The following is a 14,240-nucleotide window of genomic DNA, read 5'->3' on the forward strand; positions in this document are numbered from 1 at the left end:
TTTCAAAAAATACAAACGGAGGAGCTCTATATTTCTAGGCTACTGAACCTTTCGCTTATAATATAGTCTACTGGTAGCATAACTAATCTAGATGGTTCATTTTTTTAATCTAATGGGCCGTATCTCTTTATATTACCGTATCAACTACTGGTAGTAGAATATGTTTTTTCAACTGATAGTAGAACTTATAAATAATTAGTTGAGATTACTTCTACTATGATAATTAATACTGGTAGTAAAATAGTATCATTAGAGAGTATTGTAAAATTAGTCCTTTAGTTTTTGGATGAGCTTCAACATACTTAGATGTTCTTCAAAATATCCATCACCTCTTTCCAACCCAATCATTAATATTGTAGGACCTGTACATGGGTGTTCTCAGACAATGTATAGCAACCCCCACCCATCCTTCGATGGCAAAACATGAAACTGAAGCTGATTTGTTCCTCTCATGCCTAACCAAGGGTAGCCCACATTGCTAAAATCATTCGCCTTCCCCCATTTACCTCCTCTCACTATGCGATGCTTGGATGCCGCCGTACCCCATCAACCGGATGCAAGGGGGCAAGGATAATCAACAGCACTACAAGAAGTTTGAATTAGGTCCAACCAAGAACAGCAGGTCCTCTCCATGCAAGCATCTCTGCCCTGGGTGTGGGTACTTGGCGCATGTGCGCTAGGAACGAAAAGTAATGCACACCCATATCTCTTTATTCATCCACGCAAGTATGCGGCACATATAGTAACTCGTCCAGCCTCATGGAGCCTAGCTTCCCAACTCATTCCGAGATAAAGGCGTACTCCGATTCTAAAATCCGCTCCAACCCCATGCATGATTTAGAACTCGCATCTAGTGCCTCAAACTTTTATCTCAAAAATCACAAACTTCCACCTCAAAAATATGAAACTTTCACAGAAAATCACAAGAACATTCAGTCGAAGTCAAAACTTTCATCTCAAAATCACAAAACTTCCAATTTGAAAATTTTGAAACTTTCATCTCGGTCACAAAAACTTTCAATTCAAATATAAAACTTTCTCTAATTAAAAATCTCAAAACTTTCAATTCAAATATTTTCAGGGTTTTTGTTGGAATTATTTGAGTAGTAGAAGTACTTTTAATAAATGAAAGATCATTTCAGCATTTATTGAAATTAAAAATCTAGTTATAATCCTCCTCAGCTTGGGCCGATTCCGGCCTATCTTTCCGCTCGACTCATCCCTCCTTCGTGAAGTCCAGTTTGCTTCCCCATTTCCCTCCTCTCTCTCTCTGTCATGTGGGAAACGTGCACAGTGTCGTCCACCTCCAGCCATGCTCATGTGCACAGCCGTGAAGCCGACGCCGTGGCTTCCACCAAATCCAGCCTCCACTTTCCCGAAGTCGAAGACCCCTGGAAGTCGCTCGTCACCATGGAGCAGATATATTCCAGCTTCAGCCGAGCCCTATTGGTTCCAGTCGTCGTTGGAGGTCGCTGTCATCACCATCGGCATCGCAGCATCCAGGAGAAGCCCGTCTGCCACCTCTCCTCCACCAAAATTCGCCAAAACGCTATCGTCGCCATCTTCCCAAACCTGCCATCACTTAGAGCTCATCACCAGCCATCTGTTGTTGCCGCTCGTCGTTGTCATTGCTTCGCCAAGGATCACCATGTCCTCCTCTTCCTCCCTATGCCCTTGCATTTCGCCGTTGTGCCGTAGATCGCTGTCGCCCCACCATCCCGTGCTTGCCAGCCGGTGATCCCACATGGCATATCCACATCATCGCTTCATCATGCCCACATCGATGCCACCTCACCTACCTTTGCTACATGGCATGCATCTAAACTCTAGATCAGATTCCATCTCACAAATTAGATCTCAGTCAACTCTATTCAAACAAATCCTAGTTGTTGATTCCCGTGGTCCGTTGTGGACTATCTCTGTGGACTTGATCCATGGTAGACCCGAGCCCCTCCTCTCTATGACATGTGGGTCTCACATGTCATTGACCTCGGTCTCCACTGATCAGGGCTAACATCATTAATCCTCTTTATCAGTATAAAAATAATTATAAATTGTGTCATAAATATGTTTAATCCTTTTAAATAGGCCTTAATTGGAATAGATCTTCTAAAATTCATAACTAATTCATACGAAGTCGGAATGAGGCCGTTCAAGTCTCCTAATTCATCTAAAATCAAGATCTCCATGCTTGTTTATTTTAACTATACTGTTAATTAGGTTTTTGTTAATATTTTTCCTCTTTTTACGTGTTAGCTTATTGTTTTCATTGTTTCGGAATATCGTGAGTGCGTCGGCAGAGATTCAGAGGATATATTGAACACCGATTATTACAAGGCAAGTCATACAAATCCCACAAATCCCAAACACAATCTCTTTGAGCATGTTGATCCTACATCTAAATTCTCTATTAATTTCAAATATGCATATATTTTCGAATGTCATCGGGTGATGTGAGCATATTCCTTTGTTATGGCCAATTTGCATTGATTGCACTATTCCTTGTTATCCTATGGGTTATAGTTTGACTAGCTTGGACCTTATATAATGGTTCGGCTAGATATTAGATATAATTTCTTAGCCGTGCTGAGAAACTCTAGTATCATTTTATGTGGGAATAATTAATGCTTCACTCATGATTAATGATGGTTAATTAAGGATATATCACGACAGTTGGTTGTGTTGCTCGTGCTCATGACAATTAAGGACCAGTTCGCGAGCTACTGTTGTGAAGCATTAACCGTAATAACTACAAGGTACGTAGGCAACTATTGGACTTTACGTACATCATGATCCATTGTGGAGCACCAGATTCAGAAGTGGTAGATACAAGCCCACTGTGGAGCACCATATTCAGAAGTGGCAGATATAAGCTAGCCCACGTTGGTCGTTGGGGAGTCTGTTTCGGGCTATATATGGAAAGACTACCATCCGGGAACGGTGAATCCTTTGAGTTGTGTTATGCGAAGGGTCTTATCACAATCTCTATTTGGGTACTTTTCGGTATCGCAACACGTGGTTGACACGATGTTGAGGTTGTGTCTTGTGGTTACAATGATACACCTTAAGCCAGAGTAAAACTATTCGAATAGTTGTGCCCGCGGTTATGGGTGAGCCTAACAATGTTTTTCATGATTAGTCTCACATTACTCATCAATGATAATAATCTGGTGATGGTAATTTGGTTGCTCCTGTAATGGAGATTGATATGTGCAAGATGGTTGGGCCTGTACAGCATTGGCAATGTTGTTGTGGTGATTGGTTAATATTGTTAATTAATTACTCAACTATTTTACTACTCTTAAATGTTTTGCTAAATGTTACCTTTGGAAATGAGCCCTATTTTGCCATCCTTTGTTATCTTTGTGCAGCTGCATACTTGTTGTGTGGCTTGCTAAGTATTCAATGTATTCACCTTGCAATAATCAATCAAATCTCAGCCGAAGAAAGATTCCCAAGGAGAAACGTTTGGCTTATACCCCAGTTGAGCCGCCTGTGGGAGTAGAGCTGAAGCCATCGCTAAATCGTTTATCGGCTATTGTTATATTTTCTATTTTTTAAGTGTTTAACATTATTATTATGATAAATCTATGTATTAAATTGTTGATTTGTGTACATCGGCTGATTTCAGGATGAGGATTGTATACACAAATTAGTTCGGAAATTACTAGTGAATTTTCAGGTGTGACACTTAGCTATGTTGCTGAAATTTAGGGCCTCCTAATTTGGCAGCCACTCCAAAAGTATGTTAATGAGAATATGATTCAAACATCATGATTATTACAACTTTATATTGAGATCTTCAATTAATACAAATTTCAATCGGAATGTTAATGGTTTTTTAAGTTTTCTAGTAGGATTTGCGCAGAATACAAGCTACACGATCTTCTCTGAATGAACAACATGGTGGTATGGACATTAATGGGATGGATGACATGAACTAATATCCCTCTTTGCGGAGATGTATATAGAGATGCTCTCTCCGTCCCAACCTCCTTCCTGAGTACATAGAGTACTCCCTTCGTCCCAAATAATAAGTTAATTTATAGATTTTTTTAAAAATAAGTTGATTTCTGTCATCTTACGGGCTTACCTACCCTAGCTTAGTTTTATCCTTTCAATACCCCTTAGCTACCTATCCACTCGCTTATTTTCCTATAGATGAGAGACACTTCAGTCTATTTCCTTAACTTTGGTCATTGGTTGTTCTCACACGGGCTACGGTGCTGCTGTATAAGGGTGGGCAGGGGTTCAGAGGTTTTCTCGATCTGCATGAGAAGGTCTTCTTTTATGCAAAACGCATGGAGCCTATCTTACACCCCGCAAGTTGAGTTGTTTAACTTTTTCTTGGGATGGTAGGAATAGTTTTATTTTAGGTAAATCAATGAGTATATATGTACTTGAATTGGTATCAAGAGCTGTGAAAGGGTTGTGAAAAAATAAGAAAAGGAGCTCAACTTGATTATTTTGGTCGCTTGGGAGATTTGGAAACATAGAAATGATTATGTTTTCAATGGAGCTGTCCCTAATGTGGAAGTTGTCCTCCAAGTTGTGGCTAGAGAGGGCTCCCTTTGGTGTTCGGCAGGGGCATCGGGGCTACGTGAGCTTTTCACTATGTGAATAGTGCTAGCTCCGTAGGGAGGTCGGCGTGGGCGTGGGCATGTGTTTGTGTTTTTTTTTTAGTCTTGGTATTGTCTGTTGTAAGATCTTGGTGGGGAGTTTCACCCACCACTTATCTTTCTCTCTTAATGAAATGATATGCAAATCTCCTACGTATTCTTAAAAAAAAGCATGTACTTGAATTGAGTCCCAGTCAAAACTCTTGCCTTTCACAAGTAACTTACTTATACTTTCAAGATGAGATGTGCAATGGAACACATATGATGGCAGGCTTCCCATTTGAGGCAGTGCCATATATGTTGCCTATTATCACATACACTGGGTTTGAAATATTAAATGCTGAATGTATATGTTGAAACTAATAGTAACTTGGTTTAATAGAAACAAATATACTACCACTTAGTTTTCTCATGAATAGACATTTTTTACAGTGTGATGGAGGTAGGATCAATCCACTTTTCGTTCATTTCTATTTCTAGATTACTACCTATTAAAAAATTACCAGCAGAGACCACCGTAAAAGGACTCTGTGTTTCTGTTCTTCTTTTGCATCTTATCATGATGTATCAGGTTTGGCATGTTTTGACATAACATTTTGCAAATAAGCGTATAGATGGCAATAAGGCCCGAGGCCCGACAGCACGACACAGCATGGCTGGTGTTGGACCCATGCCGGCCCGGCCCAACAGTTGGGCCGATGTCTTGGCATAGTGGGCCGACCTGGCATGGCACAGTCAAAGAAAACTAGTTGAGGGATTCAAAATAGACTTAATTTCAGCCTTATAAGGTACTCCAAGGAAAAGAGGGACACAAAATAGACTTATTCTAGCCATATAACACACAGCCCAAAGAGATAAGGGAGAACAATAGACTTATTCTATGAAGAAGCAAAATGTGTTGTCGTGCCTTCGGGCCGGCCCGGCACAGACTGAGTCTTATTGGGCCATGCATGGGCCGTGGTTGCAGCCCGTGGGCAGGTATGGCCTGGTCCGGCGTGTAGGTCGGGCGTGCTAGCCCGACTGACCTTTGCCTAGGCCCGGTTGTGCCTGGCCATGCTGGGCCAGGCAGCCCATTTGGCGATCTATAACTAGACGTTATTCCAGACCAATACCAGTGAGTTTCTTCTTTTTTTAAAAAAGTACATCCTTAAAACTATACATCAAATCTAGCATGTTTTATTCAGTTCTGCTACCTTTATCACATCACTTGCACTGTTGCAGCATCAATTCAATGAAAAATTGCCATAAAACAAAAGTGCATATTGCTTCTTGAATCAGCTTCTCAAGCATAGCAGTTTAGACATCACTAGAGCCACTTAATTTGTTAGTTGACACAGATAAAGGTTTCCAGACAGTGGATAATTAAGCTGATAGCGAGACATAACAATCTCTGTTCTAAGTCCCTAGCTAGAAACCGTGCAACCATATCAGCTGAATTTGTTGGACATTTGATATTTCAGCTACAATATAATGTCCCATCCACTGTAGATCTAACTGATAGAGACATAAATGGATGTATATGCAAATGGAGACACTATAAATAGAGGAAAGGAATACATGTGTTCATCATCAGCTCATTGGCAATGGCTTCCAAGTCATTGTTGCTGCTTAGTGTGGTCGTAGCCTCACTTCTGCTTGTTGCACAAGAAGTCGCTGCAGCGAGAGAGCTCACAGAAGCAAATGGTTTGCAACTTCTCTCTGACTCATGTATGCATCGAATGAAGGATAGACGACATTAGTAGTGAAAGTATCAGTGGTAGAAGTCGCTTTTAGTTTTCAGGATGCATGCCTGCCATCAGAAAATTCGATGGGTGTGTGAATCCTTCCTGCTACATTATCCATCCTAGGTAGATTTTGGTGTACACATAGTTGTCTCTTCATAAATTCGTTCTGTCAGAAATCACAGTTATTATGTCCTTCTACCATCGATTCTTTTTATAATATACTATGTATATACCATTATGTACTTAGGAGTGTTTGGGAGAGAGGGAAAGTTTAGTCCCTCTCTCCCAAACACCCCCTTAATTAATTAATTGATTTGCCAGAAAAATAGCATTCACAATTTAACAGAAACAACTCATTCAACTTATTAGAAAACATAGATTACTATTACATATGGATCTATATACATGAAGAGAGCATATTAGTAGACCAATATAATAATAATAATAATTTCTTATATGCAGAAGCTAAGGGGAAGAACATGGAACCGGAAGTAGTCCATGTCCCTCAAGATGAGAAGATAGCATACCATGGTGATGGATATGGACATGGAGGAGGCTATGGTGGCGGTTATGGATCTGGGTACGGCGGAGGAAATGGTGGTGGGTATGGTGGTGGATATGGCGGCTACGGTGGTGGATATGGTGGAGGATATGGTGGTGGAGGAGGAGGTGGTGGATATGGAGGATATGGTGGATATGGTGGTGGCGGATACGAAGGATACGGCAGAGGATACGGTGGTGGCGGTGGTGGAGGAGGATATGGTGGTGGTGGCTATCCCGGCGGTGGATACTATGGTGGTGGTGGTGGCGGTGGTTGGCACTAAGAAGCAAGGCTACATACAAAGAATACTATTTATGAGAAGAAAATAGACATATTTTCTTTCTTACATATTGTTTTATCTAGATGTTTGTTTCTATGAATTAAATTAATTTCACCTTGTACCTTGTATGACCAAATATAAGTGAATGGTGCATTTTATTTCACTAGTATATATTGATAGCATGTAAGGTATATTTAATTACGACAAACACCTTCATTGCTTGGTACATATGTGGAAAGTCAGAGACCCATTGTATAACACATTTCTTGGGTAAATCCTTCTTGCAAAAACATTTACCTTTCTATCCCCATTGGTGTTCTCGGCTGATACAGTTAGATTAAGAAAAAGAACAATGCACCCTAGAGACTCCTCAACTCAAATTAGAACTAGAAAGCACATCCTACTACAAGCAAAAACATACATGGTCTCCCATGATAAATTAGTGCTTTTTAGTTTTTCCAAATCCATCAAGAGAACTTGGCATTGAACCTATGCCTTCAAGACAATGTTGTAAGAACTCCACTCTCGACTCTCGAGCTACCCCTACAAGCTACCTAACTGATTATTTGATCGATCCTCGCTCGGTCAAAAACCGAAATTCCAATCTTGCGAACTTTTGTGGCAAAGTTAGACCCGTGAACATGTTTCCCTATACATGTTTACATACACATCGGACGGACTTTACGTAATTTCCATATATATATATATGTATGTATATATATATATATATGTATGTATATATATATATATATATGTATATATCTATATATATATATATATGTGTGTGTATATGTATATATATACATATATATATATATATACATATATATATATATATATATGTATATATGTAGATATGTATATATATATGTAGATATGTATATATATATATATACATATATATTCTGTTTTCAGAAATCCACTTCTAATATGTTTTTAGAATCTTCATCCTGAAATACTATCTTCTTTACATTTCTAGCTCAAATCTCCAAAACATTTAAACCTGTGGCCTTGAAAGTTGAGCCTAAATTCTCATGTTTATAGCATTTGGCTATGCATATCCACTTGTGAATATTGAAACCAAATTTCTATCCATTACCTTAAGAGAGATAAGCACAGCCACGGTAGTGCAGCCACGAGGGGTGCCTGGGAGGGCCTGGCACCCTCCAGTCTACTTGGGCCCAAGGAACGCCAAACCCTATCTGTCGACGTTTGATGTCCTTCGCAGCGGCGGGTTAGTTGATCCATGATGAAGCGTCATGTCTGACAACCTTGAAATCCGCTGCAGCGATGTCTTGAAGCTTTGTCGATCTCGCCGGATCGAATAGTTGATGGCGATGGTTCCGATCTCGTCGAAAGACGTACTCCGGTCGGGTTAGATCTCCCTATAGCCAACGTCGTCGAGTAGCTTGTTGTCGGAGAATCTGTCTTTTGAACCCATCTCGTCGAAATCCTGAAGCACCAAAATCCCCCTACCTGGCGCGCCACTGTCGACGTTTGATGTCGTGATTCCGATATTTGCATAGTATGGGGATCGTTGGTACTAGGATATACGCAAGACTGAGGTAAAAGAGACAGAGACAGGGATTTTTATATAGGTTTGGGACCCTGAATTGTCAGGTAATAACCCTACATCCTGTTGGTCGAAGCCGGTATTGCTCTTATTCACTATAATAACACCAGTACAATATTTGGGGTAGCCTATCTAACTGTTGTCGACATAGCGGTCTAAAGGTCTGACTCGTAGTCGACAACAGGGTAGTCTTTCTCCTCGAGTACGTGCCCGGCGAGATCAGAGATAACGCTTTCGTCTCTCCTGACAGTATCCGGAGACACCGTAGGGGACTAGTCGTGCTTATCCCTGAAGTCGATATCCGGTGTCTTGTCCTGGCGTATGTTGGCTTGTATGTTGATCTTGTGTCTTGATCTATGGTGGGTGTCTGTTGATTGCGTTGGTTGTGTCCCCCCTCTCCTCCTAGGGGGCCTTGTATTTATACCCATAGGTGTCCCCTTATCCAAGTAGAACTAGGGAAACTAATATGGATACAATCCGAGTAATTCTTATCGTTTCCATGTAGAACTCTGGTTGTCTTTCTTTATCCGGAACTCCTCCTATATCCGCAGGTTATTTCCGTATAGGACATGGTATGTGGTGGGCCCTGCCGAAATTTAGTCAACTACTATTAGGTATGTGGTATCCATAACCCTGACCAATGAGTGAATCAGTTGATCCATTTAGCATGAGAGGATAAAAGAGGGATCAGTCGAAGAATAAGTCAGCGATCCACGATTCGTCTGGCTAGTTTGTTCGCACTTTGCATGCATCACATAATAGCTATGCACCCCCCCCCCCTCCTCTCACCTCACCCTCCCCTATGCTATCACGTCAATCGGTGATCACTTCTCACCATTTGGCCATAGCCGCTGGCATCCACCAAACCACTGCCACGGTTGTGAGTTCTTCGTTCTTATACCCTAAAGTCGTAACCTCTAGATTCCCTAGTCCCTGATCTGGAGATGGAATGAAGAGAGCCTGTGAGTACTCGATTTCGTGAGATTTCACATCCTTTTTTTACATTTCCAGCCTATTTATACATATATACAGTGATTGTTGTCGATATTGGTGTTGTGGCCTGTCCCTGTTGTCTCCCTATCTCCAAATCCTGGACATGCCCCTGCACAGCCACCTAAATGTCCCTGACCCTTAAGTCGTAGCAGACCTGGGTCATTCCTAGAGGGGCCATTAGAGCAGGTACAATAAGGTGACATCAGCAGGCTGCAAAAGCTCCACATCAATTGTATAGATGAGTTGGAGGAGACAAGGGGAGAGAGAAAGGGTGAATGGGCGATTAATTTGTAGCCGGGCTATATACACAGAAACCAAAATAAGCTCTGTGCATGCATGCTAACCTCACCAAACCCAAGGAAGAAAAGCACCCGGGAGAGAGAACTAATCCAGTGAAACTGGCTATAAGATGACCTTGAAAAAATTATCGCCGTTAGAAGACTACACTATTTTGTAATTTATATATGGAAAACAGATTTTGTAATTTATATATGCAAACCAAAATTAAATAAGATTGAGATATCATGATTATTACAAATTTCTATCAGGGTGCTGGTTTTGCGTAAAATTTAAAGCTCATTAGTAGGATTTGCATAGAACATATATATGCATGAGCTTGTCTGAAAGGATGCCACAATGGCATGGATATTAATGGGACGGATGGCATTGACAGGTGTTATGAACTCTTCGTGGGATTTCTGTCGAACAGTTGGTGAGCAAGAGCGAGAGAGGGAGACAGGAAGAATAGAAGAGTTCAGGACAGAAAGAACAGAGGATTAGGAGGAGGAGGATGGGATTTGAATTATAGAGAGGTTTCAGTACAATGTTTTTCGATAACGATAACCATAAGGCTAGGACTTTATATACACATGCTAGCCACTCTCTTACGCAACCCAGTCTGGCCCAATTATACGAGTGTTGGGCCGTCGCTGTCTTGAGCTCTTCGGCCTGGTCTTGACAGGGTTGGTAACATCCTCCCCTCCTTCACATCCGGCTTGTCCCCAAGCCGGAGCAGCAGGGTAACGCTCCTTGAGCCGCTCCAGATCTTCCCAGGTTGCCTCCGATGTTGGACAGCCCGACCAGCAAACCTTGACTTGATCAACAGCCGTTGATCCCCGACGTACCAGTCTGCGTGCTAGCACTCGCACTGGAACAGGATCTGCTTCTTCCACCGCCGGAGGCAGGTTAGCGACCTCAGAAGAAGCTGGTTCCGATGCCTTCCGAAGTTGGGACACATGCACCACCGGGTGAATCATAGAAGAAGCAGGCAGCGCCAACCGATATGCCACCGCCCCCACCCGAGCAGTCACCTGAAAGGGACCAAAAAATCGAAAGGCCAACTTCTGATTAACTCGCACCGCCACCGAGGATTGCGCATGAGGTTGCACTTTCATAAACACCCAGTCTCCGACAGCAAACTGCCGCTCCGAACGCTTCTTGTCTGCTTAATGTTTCATGCGCTGACGAGCGCGGTGGAGATGTTGATGCAACAGCGAAGTAATAACCATGCGTTCCTTCAACCATTCTTGCAAATCCGGCACTGCACAGGCTGCGATATCAACAATACCAAAGTGTCGAGGAGGATGGCCATACAATACCTCAAAAGGAGAAGTTCCCAAGGCTGAGTGCAGAGAGGTGTTATACCAAAATTCCGCAAGAGCCAACCATTGCGACCATTTCTTAGGGCAAGCATGCAGAAAGCACCGCAAGAACATTTCCAAACATTGATTGACGCGTTCAGTCTGCCCGTCGGTCTGAGGATGATAGGTCGTACTCATACGCAGCTGAGTGTCTGCTAATTTAAACAAAGTGGTCCACAGAGTGCTTGTAAAGATCCGGTCACGATCTGAGATCAAAGACTGAGGCAGTCCATGGAGCTTATAAATGTTAGAGAGATAAGCCTATGCCACATCAAAAGCTGAGAATGGATGAGCTAAAGGCACAAAATGGGCATATTTAGAGAACTTATAAACAACTACCATAATGCAATCAAAACCCGAGGAAGTCGGCAGACCTTCAATAAAATCCAAGGATACCATTTGCCATGCATGATCCGGAACAGGAAGCGGCTGCAAAAGGCCAGGGTAACGAACCCGTTCTGTTTTCGCTTGTTGACAAACAGTGCAATTGGCCACATATGTCTTTACTGCCTTCCTGAGCCCTGTCCAAGCAAACAAACGCTTGATACGGGAATAGGTAACCTGTACCCCCGAATGTCCATCCACTGCCCCAGCATGTAAAGATTGTAAGATTTGAGACTGCACGTGCGGGTTAGCACCAATCCAAACTCGCCCCTTATAGCGCAAAATACCAGATTCCAAAGAAAAATGAGGTAATGCGTCAGATTTGAGTGTCAGTTGAGCCACCAGCTGAGAAGAATGAGGATCTTGATCATACCCCTTTTGAACTTCCTCAAGCCAAACTGGAATACAAACTGAAAGAGACAATACTTCTGTTGAATCATCGGCCACTCGTCGGGACAACGCATCAGTGGCGTTGTTCTCACTACCTTTCTTGTAAACCAAACGATACTGCAGTCCCATCAACTTAGTTAAGGCTTTTTGCTGCCAAGCTGTGGCTAATTTTTGATCTCCGAGATGAATGAGACTACGTTGATCAGTTCGAATCACAAACTCAGCACCCTGCAGATACGAGCGCCAATGATCAATTGCTAGGAGAATCGCCAAGCATTCCTTCTCATAAGTCGACAAGCCACGATTGCGAGGACCAAGCGCTTTGCTTAAAAATGCCAAAGGATGTCCCTCCTGCATAAGTACAGCACCAACACCCACAGCTGAAGCATATGTCTCAATTTCAAATGTCTTTGAGAAATCCGGCAATGCGAGAACTGGAGCTGAAGTCAAGGCAGTCTTTAGAGCATCAAAAGAAGCTTGAGTTTCAGCAGTCCAATGGAAAACAACATTCTCCTTGAGCAAATTAGTCAGGGGGCGACTCAGAATCCCAAAATGGCGAACAAATTTGCAGTAATACCCCGCTAACCCAAGAAATCCTCTGACCTCCTTGACATTAGAAGGCAACGGCCACTGCAGAACTGCCTGAATGTTCTTAGCATCGGTTGACACCCCTTCAGCACTAATGACATGTCCCAAATAAGTGAGAGATGACTGAGCAAACACACACTTTGATCTCTTGACTTGCAACTGATTGGAAGAGAGAATATCAAATACAGCCCTTAACAAGCGCACATGTTCCTCCAAAGTCCGAGTGTAAATCAAAATGTCATCAATGAAGACTAACACACCTTTACGCAAGAATGGCTCAAAGATTGTATTCATTATACCTTGAAACGTTGCTGGTGCACCGGTCAATCCGTAAGACATAACCCGGAACTCGTAATGGCCATGATGTGTCTTGAAAGCGGTTTTATGTTCGTCTTCTGGCTTCATACGAATTTGGTGGTAACCGGCTCGCAAGTCCAAACTCGTAAACCAACAAGCTCCTGCCAACTCATCAAGTAACTCATCTATAATGGGCAGAGGGTACCGATTCTTAACAGTGATAGCATTGAGATGTCTATAATCAATGCAAAATCGCCAAGTACCGTCCTTCTTCTGCACAAGCAACACGGGAGAGGAGAAAGGACTGGCACTGCGTTGTATCACTCCTTGTTTGAGCATGTCAGCAACCTGTCGTTCAATCTCATCCTTTTGTGCTGGACTGTAACGGTACGGTCTCAAATTTACTGGTTGGGCTCCAGGCAGCAAGGGAATAGAGTGGTCAAAAGCTCTTGGTGGTGGCAAACCAGAGGGTTCATCAAAATCCTTGGCAAATTCCTAAAGCAATCCCTCCACTTCACTTGGCAGAACAGGACTGACTGTAATAGCTTCACTGGTACAAAGTTCAACTGTGTGTAAGACTGCATTATGATGGAAGAGACCCTTAAGTTGATCAGTTGAAATAACCGGGCAACAGCTAACATCCGGCACCACACCTTGTAACAGAACCTGCCTGCTGTCCAACACAAATTGTATGGTCTTAAGCTTCCAATCAATTTGCATTGGACTGTGTTTCTCTAACCAATCCATGCCCAGAATGACCTCATAACAGCCCAACGGTAACACCTTAAGATTAGTGCTGAAGGACTCCCCTTGTACCCACCAATGAAAATTAGGGAACTCCTGACAACATTGCAAGACACCCCCATCCGCGATTTTCACCTTCAGAGGAGTCAGCGAGCTGCGCACACCCTGCAGTTTATTAGCTAACTTCTCACTGATAAAGCTGTGAGAGCTTCCTGAATCAACCAACATCAAGACCTCATGTCGTTGGATCAATCCTTGCAAACGCACCGTACGAGAAGACTCAATACCAAGTACAACTTCTCGAGAAATGGCCAATAACTCTCCATCATCTGATTCAGCAGGGGGGCTAGTAGATGATTCCACTTCCTCAGGAACCTCATCAGAAAACAGCTGCAGCACTTCTTCAATCACATGCAGCTGCACAGTAGGGCCACAACGATGATCACGACTCCACTTTTCCCCGCAAG

General features: G+C 42.6%; 1 protein-coding gene across 1 annotated transcript; it reads left to right on the forward strand.

The window, feature by feature from the left end:
• The first annotated feature begins 6,172 nt into the window (after nt 1-6,172).
• LOC4340878 (glycine-rich cell wall structural protein) lies at nt 6,173-7,333 on the forward strand. Its single transcript, XM_015787329.3, has 2 exons — nt 6,173-6,302; nt 6,806-7,333. Exons 1-2 carry the CDS (start codon nt 6,203-6,205, stop codon nt 7,165-7,167), a joined length of 462 nt encoding a protein of 153 aa, XP_015642815.1. The 5' UTR covers nt 6,173-6,202; the 3' UTR covers nt 7,168-7,333.
• Nucleotides 7,334-14,240: the final 6,907 nt, after the last annotated feature.

The sequence above is a fragment of the Oryza sativa genome, chromosome 6 (genome assembly GCF_034140825.1).
Source record: "Oryza sativa Japonica Group chromosome 6, ASM3414082v1".
NCBI classification, from domain to species: domain Eukaryota; kingdom Viridiplantae; phylum Streptophyta; class Magnoliopsida; order Poales; family Poaceae; genus Oryza; species Oryza sativa.